General features: G+C 32.9%; 1 protein-coding gene and 1 long non-coding RNA gene across 2 annotated transcripts; one reads left to right on the top strand and one right to left on the bottom strand.

Moving 5' to 3' along the window:
- Window positions 1–927: 927 nt before the first annotated feature.
- On the bottom strand, window positions 928–2,544 carry LOC105974567 (Tetratricopeptide repeat (TPR)-like superfamily protein). Its single transcript, XM_012999685.2, has one exon. The coding sequence runs from the start codon at window positions 2,350–2,352 to the stop codon at window positions 1,093–1,095; it is 1,260 nt and encodes a 419-aa protein (XP_012855139.2). The 5' UTR covers window positions 2,353–2,544; the 3' UTR covers window positions 928–1,092.
- A 12,821-nt stretch (window positions 2,545–15,365) lies between these two features.
- On the top strand, window positions 15,366–18,682 carry LOC148768332 (uncharacterized). Its single transcript, XR_016033072.1, has 4 exons — window positions 15,366–16,311; window positions 16,886–16,960; window positions 17,150–17,291; window positions 18,340–18,682. It is a non-coding gene; the product is annotated as an uncharacterized LOC148768332 (long non-coding RNA).
- Window positions 18,683–19,933: the final 1,251 nt, after the last annotated feature.

The following is a 19,933-nucleotide window of genomic DNA, read 5'->3' as shown; positions in this document are numbered from 1 at the left end:
TTATTTTGACTTCAACGTGATTTTGACATTTTTTAGTCTGAATTTTGCAAAATTCAAAACACATGAAGCGTAATCCTTTCAGTTAATTATAATCCAACTTGAATCAGCTAAATTGAATGTCGGATGACTAAGTTATCCATAAATGAGTTAGTTACCTGACATCCAATCTTTGGCGATTCAACTTGGATTACAAAGATAACTCAACAAACTGCGAAATACATGTTTTAAGTTTTGACCAAATTACGAGTCGCAAATGGTCAAAATTGCGTATAAAAGTTGAAAAGGTATAATTAAATATTGAAACGACATTTATCACATCCCACTTTTTATTTTTATTTAATACAAATGGTGTAATACAAAAACTCTGGAAATTTTCCAAGAGTGTTTTGGAAGTTTCCTCATATATTTAGTGTCCATACATCAATCAGTGTATGTATTTCAAAGACTGTAAATGAGAAATTCATGACCAAAAAAAAAATCATTTTTCATTCATTTTAATATCTATTTTGATAAAGTTTGAAAACCTTCTTCAATATTTCCTTCAAACACTATGACATGTAATCAAAATTTTCATTAAAATTTTACAGCCCTTCATTCCATAGTATATATCATTGATAGCTAACCAATTTAATTACAATTAGAAATCAAACTTTGTACAGAGAAACACGAGCCAAGGAACTGGAGTTACATGGAGTTACAATCGTTCGTCAGCTAAACAAAATGGCCCGGCCTCGTAAGCGAAAATTTTAAAATTTTTTAACTGCAATAAAACGTGTTCTCTCTTATCAAGTAAGAACATTATCTAGAACCAAAATTACGAAGCAATAGTGAAGTCCGTTCTCTTATCAAGTAAGAACATTATCTAGAACCAAAAATACGAAGCAATAGTGAGGATCGAATCAGAAATAGAGGACCGAATCAGAAATAGAGGACCGAATCAGAAATAAAAAAGCTCGAATGATTGTGAACAATAAAAAATTCTAAGCCTCTAAACATTAATATAATTTCTCTTCTCTCGAGTAGAGACGGAGGCATCACAAATAACCAATCGTCATTAACCAATCGAAAAGGTTATACAATAAAATAATCTACTCAAGAACTTACCTTTTCCGCTTCACGATCAACTCCGGCTGCTTCCACCTCACCAGAACCAACACCCTCCTCGGCGACCGTCAGGCCAAGATCTCCGGCGAGTTTTTCCCAAGCCTTCAACAATTCCGGAGCAAACTTCTTATTCATCGTCCGAACCAGAGCTTTAGCCTCGGATAAATTCCCTTCCTTCACCAGCCCTTCCACCAAATACTTCAACGTATTGAAATCCGGAATCTTCCCAACCTTCGCGCTCTGCTTAAACACCTTATACCCTGTCGTAAACCTCCCCTTCTTGCACAAATGAAACACCCATGTCCTAAAAGTGGCGGCATTCGGCTTGCTCCCTTTTGACTTCAACAAATCATCGTACACCTTTTTCGCTTCGTCTATCATTCCATTCAAACAGTAGCAAGTGATCAAATAATTGTAGCTAATAATATCGGGTTTTAGCTCGAGTTTAGTCATTTCCTCCATCAAACCCTTCAAAACTTCGGGATTTCCCGGTTGGTTATGGCAGAGCCTCACATTGTAAGACCCAACATCTGGCTTAATACCCTTTTTCGTCACCATTTCATCCCAAAACTTCTCCGCCTCTTCGATTTTGCCGTTCTTGTAGAGCGCGTGCAAAATCGTGGTGAATAAGATGGCGTCTATTTCATTCCCCTTCTCCTCCATCTCATTCAATTTCTCCATGGCAGTTTCGACGGACCCCATCTCGCAGCAAGACTTGATTAATATACCGTAGGAGAATTTATCGGGTGCGAACCCGAATTTAGCAGGGAATTCGTTGAAGTAAATTGGGACCCGGTCGAACACCTTGGAATGGATGCAGGCCGAGAGGAGGGAGTTGAACGAGAGAGTTGACCGAGGGGTGCCCAGATCGGACATTTCATTGTACGTGTTGACGGCATTCTCGAACATTCCGGCGATGCCGTAGCATCGGATGAGGGAGGCGAGGAAGGGCTCGCTGGTGATTTGGGGCTGGGATTTGTGGGATTCCAGGAAATCCTTGATGTCGGAGAAGCGGTGGAATTTGGCGAGACGGCGTACGGTTAGCTCCTGGAGGTGGCGCGTGGAGGCGGGGGAGGTGGTGGGGTCGTTGGTGGCGGTGAAGGACGAGTAGATTTGGAGGGCCTCGTCGGGATCGTGTCCCTTTCTGATCCTGTTTTTGGTCTGGGAAATGGTTATGGGTTTGATTGCGGCGGCGGTGGCGACGGTTGAGAGGTGACGGGCGCGGCGGAGAGCGAGATAGGGAGACATTTTCTGGGTTAGGGTTTTGGAGTGAAGTGAAGTGAGAGAGCGACGATGGCTGTAGAAGGGTTTAAGGACCAGGATCTGTTTGCCAAAACAACTTACAGATAAATTAAAATTAAATTAAATACTTAAGTGGGTTAACAAATAATTTAAACAACATTACAATATAAAACTCAAATTTTTATTATAAATTAAAAGCTTCATATCTCAAGTTCTTATATGAAAATGCTCGCATAGATAAAATAAAAATTATGAGGTGCTATTTGCAAGCATTAAAATGGGGAAAATTTATTTTTTGTCTCCAATGTTAACCTTGATATTATATTTGGTCCCTCTTAGTCATAAAAATAAATATAGTCCCTCATATTTAGGGGTGTAAAATTAATTATAATTATTATAATATTTTTTAATTTATTGATTTGAGTCAAGGTTAATTAAGTAATTTAAATAAAGTACTAAAGGTACGATGATGTACGATCATTTTTTACTGGGTTCGTATTCTAATTTTCAAATCTCTAGTATCGTACTAAGTCGTACTAGTTCGTACTAGCAAATTAATGGATGAGATTAAATTTTAATTATTTTATACCGTGCAGATTCAATCGTTTAGGTCCGAGAAGTACAACCCCTCTCGGACCCTAGACAACCCCAAGAAACATTCTCGAAAAACTATTAGCAGAAAACGAAATCTACTTCTCCGTTTCAAGCCAAAAAAAAAAAGAAAAAAAGGATTAGAAGACAAATAATCACAAATCATATTACCTTGGCTATCTCATCGGGCGAGAGGGAACCTTGGATATCCTGTTTATTTGCAAAAATCAACAACGATGCTCCTGATAGCCTCTGTAAAGAAAAGCAAATCGAAACTTCAAAATTCGAACGAAAAAAAAAGGAACCCGATAAATTAACAATCTTTGCTTGCTTTTCTTAAAACATGGTTAAAAAACTACAGCTTATTCAGAAGTGACTAAATCTAATCTCGAATAATAAACAATAGTCATTCCATATGAAAAATAAACATTACTTGAGCAATAAACATTATTTAAATAGTAAACATGCTATTTGTCACGGTAAATAGTCTATCATCATTTATGATGTAAATCTAATCTCGAATAATAATCATGCTTCATTATTTTACATGGTATCAGAGCAAATCCTGAAAGTTTTTTTTTTCTTTAAATAAAAATTACCGTGAGTAACGATAAAACACCAGCAACCCTTACAACCACTCCGGACCTTTCCGACCCTTTCCAATTGCATTCTTCTGATCATCCTGGAGCAAGTTTAGTCACCAAACTTCTTAATGGTGATAATTATGCAACATGGAGCAGATCGATGAGCATTGCTCTTAGTGCCAAAAATAAAATAGGGTTCATAGACGACTCTTTCAAAAGGCCCTCTATCGCAGATCCAAAATTTGCAGGATGGAAAAGATGCAATGACATGGTGTTATCATGGCTCCTCAATTCGATTGATCCGTCATTATCGGACAATGTTATCTACACCGAATCATCTAAAAGATCGTTTTTCACAAAATAATGCGCCAAGAGTTTTTCAATTGCAAAGGGATATTGCATCACTACATCAAGACACTACCTCGGTTATGGCTTACTTCTCTAAATTAAAGAGCCCGTGGGATGAACTTTCATCCTATAATGATCTTCTGGTGTGTACTTGTGGAGCAAACTCCAAAGTTGCTGAACCAGACGAGTTAAACAAGGTAATGCAATTCCTAATGGGATTAAATGACACATATTCAGCAATTCGTGGCCAAATTTTGTTGTTACAACCTCTACCCTCCATTGGAAAAATTTATGCCATGGTCTTACAGGAAGAAAGGCAAAGAGATATCAACATCTCCAAATGATCAACGAGCTGTGATTACAAATGCCGGAACCATAAAAATTGAGTCTAATCTTATGATATCTGATGTTCTACATGTACCAAGCTTTAATGTGAACCTTTATATGTCAGCAAGATGACAATTGCCTTAAATTGCTCGCTTACTTTTTTCCCAGGATGATTGGATTGGGGAAGCAACATAATGATCTCTACTACCTCACATCAAAGCCAAACCCAAGATCGATAAACCAAATACCTTTTTCAAACAATGTATGGCATCAAAGACTTGAGCACATTTTTGCATCTACTATGAAGTATCTTATGAATTCTAGTTTAGAGATTTCTTGTGATTTCAATAAATTTTGTGATGCATGCCATTTCGCAAAACAAACAAGACTGCCTTTTGGGATATGTTCAATAAAAACAAACTCGTGTTTTGAATTGATCCATTGTGATATATGGGGTGCTTTCAAAGTAGCATCATTCACCGGTGCTTACTATTTTTAACCATTGTTGACGATTATTCCCAACACACATGGTTATATCTAATGAGGTTAAATCGGAGACTCAAGGTATACTAAAATCCTTCTTTTCCTTTATTAATACCCAATTCAATACAAAAGTCAAAAGAATTCGGGCCGATAATGGGAGGGAGTTTACCTCGATGTTTTCATTCTTTCATGAACATGGAGTTTTATTTGAACATAGTTGTGTGTCAACTCCACAACAAAATGGGGTAGTTGAGCACAAACATAGGCATATCTTAAACGTTGCTAGAGCACTAAGATTTCATGCCAATCTACATTTACATTTTTGGGGGGAAAGTGTCCTTACAGCTGTTTACCTAATTAATAGGATTTCTACATCTCTTCTTCAAAAGAAAACTCCCTATGAGATTTTATACAAAGAAACTCCTAGTTACAATCATTTAAAAGTTTTTGGTTGCCTTTGTTATGCAATTAATATCAATTCAACTCATAAGTTTGATTCCCGAGCAGTCAAATGTATGTTCATGGGCTATCCATCTGGTCAAAAGGCATATAAATTGATGGATTCGGAGACCAAGAAAATGTTAACAAGTCGAGATGTCATTTTTCACGAAACAATCTTTCCATACACATCAAATTTCCTATACCAGATTCTAATAGACTAGTCCTACCTATTCCCGAAATGGACACCCACACGACTCAATTTTATTTGATGTATCTACATCACGTACTCTCGAGCCCGAGCAGTCTCCTTTACCCGGAAATTTAGGTTCACCAATTACACTTCAAAGATCTACCAGAGCTCGAGAACCTTCCCGTTGGCTTAAAGATTTCCAGTGTCCTCAAGCCACTATGTTGCACTCTCAATCTCATTCATCTGCTTCATATCCAGGTTCTAAACAAGGTACAAAATACCCTCTTGCCAATTATACATATAAGAATTTGTCTGCTTCTCATCTTCAATTTGCTGTCTCTAATTCTAATAATTTGGAGCCAGAAACCTATGAGCAGGCTATAGGTAATCCAAAATGGATGGAAGCGATGAGGCAAGAAATTCAAGCACTAGAGGATACCAACACCTGGACATATATACACCTCTTCCAATAGGGAAAAAGGCCATCGAATGTAAATGGGTTTATAGAATTAAATATAACTCTGATGGAAGTATCGAGAGATATAAAACACGTTTAGTGGCAAAAGGATACTCTCAAATTGAAGGCGTTGATTACAAAGAGACATTTGCTCCAGTTGCAAAACTCGTGACAGTAAGGTGTTTGCTATCAATATCTGCTACAAAACGATGGTCTCTTTATCAACTTGACGTACAAAATGCATTTTTGCATGGCGATCTCATTGAAGAGGTTTATATGGCACCTCCACGTGGATTCAGCCGACAGGGGGAGAAAGAGAAATTATTTTGTCGACTGAACAAGTCTTTTTGTCAAGCTGGATTCAAACAATCTAAAGCCGATTACTCGTTGTTCATCAAGTCCAAAGGCCAGTCATTTACGATTGTATTGATTTACATCGATGACATGATAATCACGGGAAACAACCATGAAGATATATGAGCACTTGAAAAATTTCTCAATCAACATTTTAAAGTCAAAGACTTAGGCAGGTTGAAATACTTCTTGGGGATTGAAGTTGCGCAATCTCAGTAAGGAATTTGTATTTCACAAAGGAAATACACGCTCGACCTTCTTGACGAAGCAGACATGTTAGGATTCGCACCAGTCGTCACTCCGATGGAACAAAATTTGAAGCTCACACCTTCTCAAGTGATAAGTGTTCATTTTGCACAACTTTTACTTATCGAATTTTCGAGTTTTGGTCTTCGTTCGTCTGAGTTTTCGGCTTTATTTGTACATATTATGCGTTTCTTGTTTTATTTATATTTTAGGTAAAGAGAAGCTATTTTTTCCGATTCAAAACGATTTTGGAAGCGAAGCCGAAAATTAAACCAAACACGTGCAAAAGTGCATATTCGCGGGTTGTGGCACCGTTTCGTATTTCAAGCATAACTTTTGCATACAACCTCCGATTGTGTTGATTCAAGTGGCCTTAGAAAGATAACTTCAAGATCTACAACTTTTGTGAAATGAAAAATTGTCAAATTCGGGCTAAACAAGGGTCAAATCAGGGTTTGAAGTTGGCGCAGAAGACCAGATCGCGATCCAGCCTTCCTGTATCGCGATCTGGGGGGTCTCGCAGTACATTTTCTTGATCAGGACCCAGATCGCGATCTGGGGGGTCTCACAGTACATTTTTTGATCAAGAACCGGATCGCGATCTGGATAAGGCGGTCTGCAGTTTTCGAGGCTGCCAGATCGCGATCCAAGAAGCCCAGATCGCGATCTGGGCACAGAAATCGAGACCAGATATTTTTCTTTGATTTCTAACTATAAATAGAAGGTCTCTTTTTCATTTTTTCAACTCTTGATTATCTCTCGACTTCTTCTTCGGTTTTCTCTTCGGTTCTCGCCAGTTCTTTGCGGGAAGTTTTGACGAGGGTTTCGACTCGGGTTTTTCATAAACTTTTCTTTACGTTTACTTTATGATTTCTCGTGTTCTTCATTTGGATGCTATGTTTGTAATGAACTAAGAATTTTCTTTTAGGGAAATGAAACCTTGTATATATTGATTTTGATTTCCAGATCTGTGATCTATTTGTCGTTCTTTGATTCTGTTTATGTTTTCCTGTATTAAATGCTTTCGATTGTTTGGCCAGCAGTTGAATTGATTGTAAATGGGAATGAACTCGAGAGAGGATTTCTCGATTGATTTTAAGAAGACATAGCTCAGGTTGTGGAAAGGGAGACGTGATGCACCTCGGGTAGCCCTTAAGGACTTGACCTAAATGCTCTCTTAATATCAGGTTCTGAACGGAGACGTCGGACCTGTGGGTAGACTCTAACTACACTGGAGACGGGGGTTAAGGTTTTTTAGTGTCTGGGTTAGCGAATATAGAATTGACATTAGATTCGGATTTGTAGATCTTTATCGATAGTACACTGGTGGATTTTACCCTAGAAGCCATCACACGTCGGAATTTCTCGCTTATACTGGCGGACCGTTGTTTTTATTATTGTTTGTTTGTTTTTAGCTTCATTTCTCCCATCCCATCCTTTCGATCGTCTAGATAAAGTTTCAGATAGTATAATTACAGTACTTGGTAGATTTAGGAACTTAATTCCCTGTGGATCGATATCTGGAATTCGCTATTCTACAAAACGCGATACTGTACACTTGCGGTTTTTCATACGTAGGTTTTACGCGTATCATCAAGCGGAGCTGCTGAAAAACCCTTCATCTTATAGGAGACTAATCGAGAAGCTGATATATCCTACAATATCCAGGCCAGATATCTAATACTCAGTTCATTTACTAAGCCAATTTATGTGTCAACCAAGAAAACCACATCATGAAGCAACAATGAGAGTGTTTAGGTATTTAAAATATACACCTGGACAAGGACTTTTATATCTATCTGAAAATGATTTGATGTTTACTGCATATTGTGATGTTGATTAGGGTGGATGTCGAACCACAAGAAGATCGGTAACATGGTATTGTATGTATATTGGCAATTCACTTGTTTCCTGGAAGACGAAGAAGCAAACAACAGTTTCAAGATCATCCGCTGAAGCGGAATATCGAGCCATGGCAGCAGTAACTTGTGAACTAACATGGCTTAGATATTTGTTTAAAGATCTCGGGCTATCAATCAAAGACCCTACGAGTTTACATTGTGATAACAAAGCAGCTCTACATATTGCGGCAAATCCCGTCCTCCAGAAAAGAACGAAGCACATTCAAATGGATTGTCATGTTGTTTGAGATAAAATCAAACTTGGCGAACTGACAATAAAATTCCTCATATGCCCAACTTGGTAGAAGTCCGTTTGATTTCCATGTCCGCAAGTTGGGCACAACTAACATCCATGCTCCAACTTGAGGGGAAGTGTTTAAAGCTTATCTCAATAAGGAAAAGATTATGGAAAATATTTGATTGTCAAGATGGTGATTATGAGATATTGGAAGCTTATACGATTATGATTGCAATCTCAAGGAATATATTTTGTACAAATTTAGCTGTCATTATTTCAAAGGCGAAGGGAAGTGCAGGAGCTGCGAAGTCTGAACAAAAATCGAAATGCAGAGAGCAATCCTCTTCTTCTGCTGCTGCTTACTGATTCAATGATGCCCAACACAGAAATTAGAGAAAAGTGTAAAGAACAAGCACACATGTAGATCAAACAGCGATCCAAACAACGCCGTTTCGTATATATGTATTTAATATGGGGAGTTGCACATATATATGTATTTAATTATTTAATTAAAAAAAATATATATATATATATATATATATATATATATATATATATATATATATATATATATATATATATATATATATATATATATACACACACACATACGTATATATTTGTTTCCAAAATTCGGGTCAAGGAGCTAAGAAAACATTCACATCCGGCTTTGCAACATATTGATAAGAATAACTACGCCCAATTTCTATTGAATAATTTCATCCCGAATTGTTGAAGGCATGGGAGGAACTCTCTAGAGATCTTGGGTTGAGTGTCGCCGGAGATAACGAGGAGGTCGGTGCTAGTGAGTTGGCAATGGCAGTTGATTTACATGTTGATTTACATGAAACATATAAGGTTAGTTCTTGACTTACTTATATGAATTTTCGATTATATTATATTTTGAGGTTATATGATGTTTAGATGTGCACCTAGAGAATACGCCTTAGTCATTTTATTATTCACATCAATTTGAGCTTCTCTCTTTTCGATTCAGACCTAACTATCGCATCGAATTTGTGGTTTTGTCAGTGTACATTTATACGCTATAATGTAGTAGGATATTGTTGAGAATAGTGTAAGATTTTCCCGTCTTCCTTTAATTGATTCTTGGACTTTTGGTTCGATGATATATTTACTTCATTTGGGAATTTGGTTACTGCAAGTAAAATTTTTGGGTGACACGTTCCAAATTCATAGTGTTCAGTCTCAAACTCTCAATTTGTTTAGGTGATGAACAATGTAAACATCAGTTCTTTCACTCGAGAGAATTATATTATATTTGAGGTTATATGAAGTTTAGATGTCCACCTACATTTATTCGAGCTTCTCTCTTTCCAATTCAGCCCTAAATATCGCTTCAAATTTGTGGTTTTGCCAGTGTGCTTTTGCTATGATGTAGTAGGATATTTTTTCGAATAGTGTGAGATTTCCCCTTCTTCCTTTAATTGATTATTGGACTTTTGGTTCGATGATAAATTTACTTCGTTAGGGAATTTGGATACTGGGTGACACGTTCCAAATTCATAGGGCTCAGTCTCAGACTCTCAATATGTTTGGCTGATGAACATAAACATCAGTTCTTTCACTCATTTCTCTGTCCGAAGTTTAACTTCTATGCATAAACTTTTCTCATTTTCTTTTGTTTTGGGCGCACGTTTGCTTCTCATGATGGTTACATATCCTATTCCGAAACAGTTCATCTAGCTGAGACATTAAGACTTGCTATTGTCGTTGTACTTTTGATTTTTCAGATTCTCGAGGGAGCGATCTATAATGTTCGTTTAACATCACTGGAAAAACTTGGTGGCCTTGTGGAGTTTGAAGGCGGCCAACGGGGTCTCGTCTTCACTTCCGAGCTGTTGGATATTCGGGTTTGTGCATACATTTTATATATATTTTGTGAACTTTTATTGCATTTATTGAAATATTAATTTATGATATCAACAGGTCAGTAAAGTTTTCGAGGACTTAGAAAAGAAAGAACCGGGGTTAGTCGGTGGAGTGATGCATGTGAAGATTGTAGGAAAAGATGTACTGGGTAACGTACATGTATCCAACAAAGCCGTCTTTGAAAAGCAGACTAATCCTTTGGATGATATGGCGCTTGAGAAGAAGAAAAGGAAAAGCAGACAAGAGTCTAATAAGCAAAAGAACGAGCTTGAAGAGAAGGTAAAAGAACCTCGTTTACCTAGAGATTGTGTTCCTCCACCCCCTGACGCATTGATATTACATATCGATGGGATGTGGAACGCATTGTCGAAAAAAGGGGTGACTGGTGGTTTGGTAACAGATCCTAAGGGACGCTTCGTAATTGGGTTTTACCGGTTATGGAGGGATTGACTCTGCGTGACGGCTTGTTGATCTCCAACCTAGTTTGCAAACTGCAGGGTAAGGTAAAATTGTACGTAAAAATGAATAACGAAGTGAAACAGTGCATTTAGTGTCATTCAGATGAATCGTTATGGAAAACCGTATAACAGTCATAAGAAGTTAAACAAATAGTTACTGGTAGTTCCACTTTATTGTCACAAAAATGATGAAACATGTTCATTAATATCGATTGCCAATTCCGACAGTTCTGGTTTGGTTCAAGGTTTGTTTTTCATAATTAAAAATGGTTGTTTGAATCGCAAGTTCGACGATTTTATTTTTGAATTTACGTTTTTTCTGCTTAAATTGATAGTTCAAACTAACAATTCTGAATCAATATATGAACTGAGTTCACAATTAGCAAGTTAATTCACGATCTACAATTAATCATCCCCATAGTCAATTGGCCTACTCCGGGCTGGTTCACATGTCGACTATGTCCATCTAAGTGATGTGATACATGGGTATTTAGGATATATCACGTAAGAGTAATTCAAGCAACGAAAGTAAAATGTGTGTATTAAATTTCAATTGGTTACATGTCCTCAATTTCATCCGATGTGGCAAATTGATTGGTGGAAATAAATCATCAAAAAATATGTCATCACCACTTGCTATTTATATTTAATTATTTTGTATCATTTTTTTTATTACATGAACACCTTCAAACCAAAAATAGATTTTTATATATTTGGAAGCTCTAAATAGATTTACTCTATAAATTAATTTTAACAGTAATTTAATTTGAATTTAGTTCAATTCAATTTGAAATCTTATCTTATTATAATTGCATGATTGATGTTGTTACGAAATTTTGCATTTTATTTCCTAAACTTGGATTTGCATTAAAAAAAAACTATTGTAGATCAAATAATTTAATATTATACATTTTACATGATATGACTAGAGAGCACGTCTTTTCTTTTTTACTAATTTTATATATGACTAATTATAAAAGATTTACTATAATTCATTTCGCTAAAAATATTATGATTATTTTTTTAAATATTTTTTTAAATCATATGAAAATAAAATATAATCTAGGGTATTATAGAGTAAATAATTGACTATAAATATTTAGCATCTATATAATATATAAAAGTTGAATTCCATGCCTAATTGATTGACATTTGTCAATTTTAAATGATGACATGTCTTTAATTTCATCTCATGTGTCCATTTGATTGATTAAGAAAATTAAGCAAAAAACATGTCATCATTTGTATAATTGTACATGTCATTAACTATAATTATTAACTTTATATATAATATTAATTTATATATATAGAAATTACCAATCAAATATATAATTGTATATATATAATTATATATATAATAGAATCTTGCGTGTGTGTGTATGTGTGTATATATATATATATATATATATATATATATATATATATATATATATATATATATATATATATATATATATATATATAGATATATCTTTTTATTGCATTTAATGTTTTTTATATTATTACCAAATGTAATTGATTGTTTCTTTTTTCATTGTTCATATACAAGTATATAAACCCCCACCGATTCACTTTATTCCACCATCATTTTTCATTCGGGAAAAAACGTATGGTTATGTGCGTTTTATTTTGATAAGATCGGCTCCTTTTTAAAATTATGTTTTCTTGATTGTTTTTCATTATGTTATTTAGTTTTTTCGTTATTTTTCATTGAGGATTTTTCTTTCATTTTTTATTTTATAATATTGTATTATCTTCAAAATTTCGTAATTATAATTTCAATATATCGTATGCTCAAATTTGGTGTTTATACTTTTAATTATTTTATGAAAGAATCATATAAATTCGTATAAATACATGAATGAATCATCTTTATCTCATGATTTTACTAATATGTTTTATTTTGTTTTTCTTACTAATTAATATTTATATTTCATTATATTTTCCAGATGAATATCCTCTCGAAAGCTACGTTCGATGGGTTTAGGAAAGACATGTGCCTCGCTTATACTTTTAATATGATTGAATTGTGCCGATTTGACAGACGGTGTTTTGCATAACACAGGATTGATATTTGGAAATTGTAAGGGATTGTCATACACGGTTTTGAACGGAGAGGCGAATGTTTTGTCTTTACAAGGTCGTATGATACTGCCTAATTCGTTTACTGGACGGCCGACAAATTTCTCTCGAAGTTAAAAATATTAGTTCAAATATTGAGATGTCGTTGATTTTCATTTTATTGTTTATGTTCTTCATGTAAGCATTGAATCTTGAAAGTTATTTTATTGAAAAATATTATCTAAGTTTGTATATTTAATTTTTTTTACAATAAAAAAATGCTTTTCACATACATTACTTTGTTAAATAATGGAAATTAAATATTTTTTTAATATGTTATTTTTTTTGTCATCTATTTTCTTTTTCCTTCAAAATGTAGTTATATCCATTTCTTTTCCCCTTTCAATTACTTAATGATATGGAGTCATCTCAATGTGAATTATTATTTAATGTTGTTAACTTATACGTAATATAATATTTCGAATTTTCTATTATTATATTGAAAAAATAATTTTAATTTTAAGAAAAATTTAAAAGAAACAAAAAAACGAAAAAATAATAATAATAAAATTACACAATTAAATGAATTGATTTAATGTCAAAATAAAATAATACTCTCCAACCCTTTTATTCTTAAACTGAATATGTTTATTATTTCCTATTTTAAATGCACAATACGTTACAAATATCTTTTATTAGATCATGATAATTCATTTTTTATTAAATATTACTATACATGTACAATAATTAGTGGAATCTGATCATTTAACTTTAAATGGAGTATTCGCTATATATTTCCACCCATAAATTTTATACCCATAACGTTAATAATTAATTATAATTATGCACAACAATGAAATAATAAGAAAAAAAATACTGCAGAATAAATCATTTGATATTATACATTTTAAATGGACATGGCCAGAAAATATTTTTATTTTTTTTTACTAATTTAATATTATATTCGTACCAAAATTTTCCTGATGTTTGTTTTCGTCTTACATCGACCCCCTTACGGTATGATTTTTCACGGATTTGTTTTTATTACGTGGAATATTCCCCGAAAATTGCAGATCCTACCCTGCACACGACATTTGTTTATGGTACTTTTTAAGGACAAAAATGACCCTGAGGGGGTCGTGTAAGACATAAACAAACATTTGGGGGATTTAGGTAATTACCGATAAGAGGGGGTGATTTCCGTAATTTAGCCTAAGATCATGAGGATTTTCGTAATTTATCCTATTAACAACAATTATCGTTATTTTCACGTCTTAATGTTTGTTTATGCCCTTATATTATTTTAAATAATTTTAATATCAGTTTGATAATATAATTAAATATTAATTTCTTATATATTTAATATGTGTTTCTTGACGTTTCAGGTACCGCACATAAGGAATTTGATATAAAAGTTGGGAGATTGAATAGAATTTTTTTTATACAAAATAATAGATAATTGCAAAAACATTGATGCAAAATCATATTTAGGATTGTAATTAGTATTAACATTAGAATTAGGATTATAATTAATAATCTTTGAATTAGTATTAGCATTAATACAAGAATTAGGATTCGGATCAATATAGTATTATAATTAATATTATGATTATGATTATGATTAATATTAGTATTATAATTATAATTGAGATTATGATTATTGATTTGTACTACAATTAGTGACATGTATTAGTATTATGATTATGATTATGATTAGCATTAGGATTAGGATTATGGTTAGAATTATAATTATAATTAACATTAGCATAGCATTAGTATTATTAGTAGTAAAATTATTAGGATTATAATTAATGTTAGAAATAGGTTTAGGATTAGAGTTATGATTAGGATTAGAATCATGATTAGTGTATGAATAGGATTAGGAATAGGATAAGGATTTGGATAATATTAATATTACAATTATAATCAACATAAGCATATCCAGATTAACACTAACATTAAAATTAGTATTAGCATTAGAATATGTACATTAGCATTAACATTAACAATGTTAACATATTAGTATTAGAAATAGTATTAATATTAATTTTAGTATTAGTATAAATATTAAGATTAGTAATAATATTAGTAATAGTATTAGTATTAATATGAGCTAATTGCAAATACCACCCCTGTGTTATTTCTAATTGTCAAATACCCCCTTGTGAAAAAAACAACTCACCAACACCCCCTTGTGTTATCAAAGTCAGAGCATCGAGACCCCTAGAGGCAAAACCATGTCACTCACTCGCGGATTGTGCGATTTTTAATAGTATTTTTAGGGTGAAATGTCATAAATACCCCTTTATAAAATAAAAAATAACCTTATTGGTTAAATTATGAATAACCTAAATATATAGGACCAAATTATAATTTTTAGAATTCAAAATAATAGTGACAAATATTATATGTCATTAAAAAAAATAAAAAAATAAAAAATCATTGTTTTCTTCCCGATCCCCACCCCCAACCCCAACCCCAACCCCAAGTTCAACATCATCACCTCCTATTCTGCAATCCACATATCGGAGCCGAATCCGAACAATCTGAGGCTAACCCCAGCCCCAATTACAGCAACGACCTATTTACAACATCTCCAAACGATTTCTCTCGACGGCGACGAGTTTGACGGCCGAACCTGCTAGGTCAAAAAATTGCATTTTTTTGTGATTTTCTCTTCTCTTGCTCGCCTTATCGCCGCCACCGCCATCAAAATAGTAGATTGTGGTAAGGTTTGAGGCACGTGTAAAGTTTATTGGTGGAAACTAAATTTCGAAGACGTTCTGGGTGGAGAATTTGAAGAAGATGGTGGTGGTGGTGGTGGTGGAGGGCTGAGATGGTGGTGAACAGCGGCGGAGCAGAAGCGGCGGCCGGATGAACAAATGGTTGATGAGTGAGGGCCTGTGAGTTGGGTGGAAGGGAGGGATCTGCAATGGCCGGGTTCTGGAGAAGAAGCTCTTTTCTTTTTTTCTTTTTTCTTTTTTCTTTTCTTTTCTTTATTTAATATAGAATGTAAAAAATAAATAAAAAACATATAAAAACTTTTAATGTTATAATATATATTTTATTCTATATTTTTGTATTTTTAATATTTACAAAATAAAAAAATATATATAATCTATCTATGTATATATAAAAAGACAATCCTTGGCCTAATACGTTGACACGTGGCACCTTTTAGGGTTAGAAACCCTAAGGGCAGTTTTTGTAATTTCTTATGTTTCCCTGGGTAGTTTTGCAATAAAAAATCTGAATATCTCTTTTGTTCTTTTACAAAACCGCTTCCGAGAAAATCTTGCATAACTGAACAATACATACCCCTTTCCTACTACTTTTCTCACCACGTCTTCATCACGTTTATCCGATAAAAAAATTCTGCAAATATGTGGGACGGTAATTTCTCTTGGGTGTTTTCTTGCATTCTTTTATTAGTTTTTTTAGCGGAACCATTTATACGAATTCTTATTATGCATTTTATATCGTTTTTTCCTTTTTATTTTCTCAAGGATTTAATATTTTTATTTCAGTTATTTTATACGAATTCTTATTATGCATTTATACGAATTCTTATTATGCATTTTATATCGTTTTTTCCTTTTTATTTTCTCAAGGATTTAATGTTTTGAGTCATTTAATATTTTTATTTCAGTTAATTTAATCCAAGGCGCCATAGAAAACTATAAACAATCAAATTATGATGCAAAGAGCGATCATTTCTTTTACCGAGAGTTAGATAGTTTTTAGTGCTGCAAATAGCTATTTGCAGGTCATCTGGGATTTTTTTTTTTATTTATTTCTCATCACCTATCGCATCATAACAACTATATTTGAGTTTTTTTTTTTAACTTTTTCAGAAAAGAATTAGTTTCTTGATTCAACATAAATAACTTTGATTATGATATATGGGAGAGTAAATATATTTTGCAAGGCTTCTGTTATAATTTTTTCTCTTTTATTCTTTGAACAGAGATGCCGGCTAAATTGTCAACGAGAGAGACAGCAACATGTTAAACCAGACTCTGATGTTGATATCTACGCAAAGGTAAATTAAAATTTACTATTTCTGCATTTTTTTAATATACTTTCTCTACCAAATGAGTTAGTTTAAGAGATAATCTATACTAAGTAAAAAAAGAATTAAATTACTATAGAAGAAAATCTATATATAAAACAGTTTTCATTGATGTTTCTAAGACGATATGCTTAATGTTCTTATTTCCAATAACTTTAGGCTGCTCCATCGAAAGGAGATGAAGCAAATGTTATCACCTATGGTGTTATTAAGGTATTGGGGCTTCATGTTCGTACCGATATTTTGGTTGGAGATGCAATGACAAGGAATTTATTTACGACATAAAAGCATGTTACATCGGGTAAGCTAACTGGGACTAAAATAAAATAACAACTTCCTTCTGTACCTTTCCAATCGACCATAATCATTTGTCAAATAACCATTATTCTTGATTTTATTTTTAATGTTTTTAGTTCGTTAAAAGTAACATTCTGCATAAAACTGTATTTGGAATTTATATACATGAAGAGTTCCAGCGACCGTTTTGCTATAATTACATTCAGTACTTTTATGATGTTTTTTATTGCTTTCTCTAGAGGTCATTTTCATTAATTGGTTTTTTCTCTTACCTCTTAAGAGCTCAGCGTTCCCGATCTATTTGGTATCACTGCCGGTTGTATTCATTTCAACTGTCTGATGATTGAACATACAATAGTAGTATGAAAAAGCAAGTTTGTTCGGGTATGAATTTTTGAACTTCCGCGTATTTGTAGGTTCTTATTTTCGATGCTTACTTCACATAAGATAAGAAATGTGTGTGCGCTAATGTGTGCATTGAGATCTGTCCATGCGTGCAGTGCAATTTATGTGTATGATGTACTGTGTTTGTGTTTGTGTTTGTGTTTGTGTTTGTGTTTGTGTTTGTGTTTGTACTTTAGAGATAAACTGCACAATACATTTAATTGAATTTTTATTATGTTTTTTAAGCACTTAGTAATTCTGAATTTTAGATTTTAGAATTTTTTTTATCGCATTTTAGAATTTGTGTTTTACTGTATTTTATAATTAGTGATAGGTTTTTTAGATTTTTAGTCCATTTAGGTAATTATGTTCCGTCAGCCACATTCATTTCTGTAGTAGAATTGTTAAGTTGGCAATTAGTATGTTGTCTCATAGGTTCTTTAATTGATAGTAAAATGTGCTTCGGAATTTTGTAGGAATGTTTTGGTTATGACTTATAACATCTTATGTTTTGTTATACTTATGGATTTTGGATTATGCTGTAATTTAAATGTTACAGTGACATATGAACGGGCTTATGTAGAATATTTAGGGTACCATCAACCTGTTACTCACAAATTATATCTTCCTGTGTAAATTTTTTATCATTTTTTTCGGGTACTATATAGGATCATAGGATCGGATGTAGAATTATGTCTCAAACTGTCGTTCAGGCTTCCAGGTTCTAGATTGAAGCTACTTGGGAACAATAGAGACGTGCACGTGAAGCGAATGAAGGGGAAACAACCCGGTGGCTTAAGTCTGGCAATATCTTATTGTTCAATCATACATTCATTTCTTTCCGAGTAGTTTATTTGTCCAAACATCGATTTTCTCAGAAATTGATTTTTTTTACATTGTAACCGAACACTTTCTTACATAAGTCTGATGACGTTAAACAGTTATATATTGTACTAACAACGGAATATGATACTCTAAATATCGTTAATAAACATGTTATAAAGTGATTAACTAGCCTATTAAATTTTCTATTCTTTTTTTCGAAAACATGATTGTATGGACTTGAATATATGCAAATATACCTCATTTGTTTTGAATTATCAATTTAAAATGTATATTTACTGTCAATTAGAAATTTGTATTCACCGTGCATCGCACGGGTGTAATACTAGTATTTATAAAATTATAATATGCTTTATTAATTGTTGAAAAACCCTATAGGGCATTTTTGTAATTTTACCTTCAGTCAAAGCCTAAAATCACAAAGGGTGCAGTGTGCTTCGAAAATGATAACACAAGGGGGTGTTGGTGAGTTTTTTTTTTCACAGGGGGTTATTTAACAATTAGAGATAACACAGGGGTGGTATTTGCAATTAGCTCGTATTAATATTAATACTAATATTAGCCTAAATATCAGTATTAGTATCAATACCAGTATCGGTATCATCATCAATATCGGTATCGACATCGGTATCGGTATCAGTATCAATATCAATATCATTATCAGTATCATTACCAGTATCAGTTTCAGTTTCAGTTTCAGTATTCGTATTCGTATTCGTATCAGTATCAGTATTAATATCAGTACCAGTATCAACATTTGTATCAATATCAGTATCAGCATGAGTATGAGTATCAGTATCAGTATCAATATCAGTATCAGTATCGATATTAGTACCACTATCAATATCAGTATTAATATCAGTATCAATATCAATATTAGTATGAGTATTAGTATGATTGTGAGTATCAGTATTAGTATGAGTATCAGTATGAGTATCAATATTAATATTAGTATTACTATGAGTATTAGTATTAGTATGAGTATTAGTATTAATATCAGTATCAATATCAATATCAATATTAGTATTAATATTAATATTGCTATGAGTATCAATATTAGTGTCAATATCAGTATAAATATTAATATTAGTATTAATATAATATTACTATGAGTATTAATATGAGTATAAGTATTAGTATCAGTATAAGAATTATTATTTTTATTAGTATTAGTATTAGTCTTAGTCTTAGTATTAGTATTACTATTAGTATTAATATTAGGATCAATATCACTATTAATATCACTGTAAGTATCATTATTATTATTAGTATTAATATTAGTATTGGTATTAGTATTAGTATTAGTATTAGTATCAATATAATTATCATTATCAATGTAAGTATCAGTATTATTATCACTATTAGTATCAATATTATTATTATTCTTAGTATTAGTATTAGTATTAGTATTAGTATCAA

Source organism: Erythranthe guttata, chromosome 8, assembly GCF_056151865.1.
Source record: "Erythranthe guttata isolate IM_541 chromosome 8, IM_541, whole genome shotgun sequence".
Classification (NCBI taxonomy): domain Eukaryota; kingdom Viridiplantae; phylum Streptophyta; class Magnoliopsida; order Lamiales; family Phrymaceae; genus Erythranthe; species Erythranthe guttata.
The sequence above is the reverse complement of the archived record's forward strand: the minus strand, read 5'-3'. Positions and strand labels throughout refer to the sequence as shown.

Excerpts from the sequence above, each read along its gene's own strand:
- LOC105974567 (XM_012999685.2), bottom strand. The coding sequence starts at position 2,352 with ATGTCTCCCTATCTCGCTCTCCGCCGCGCCCGTCACCTCTCAACCGTC.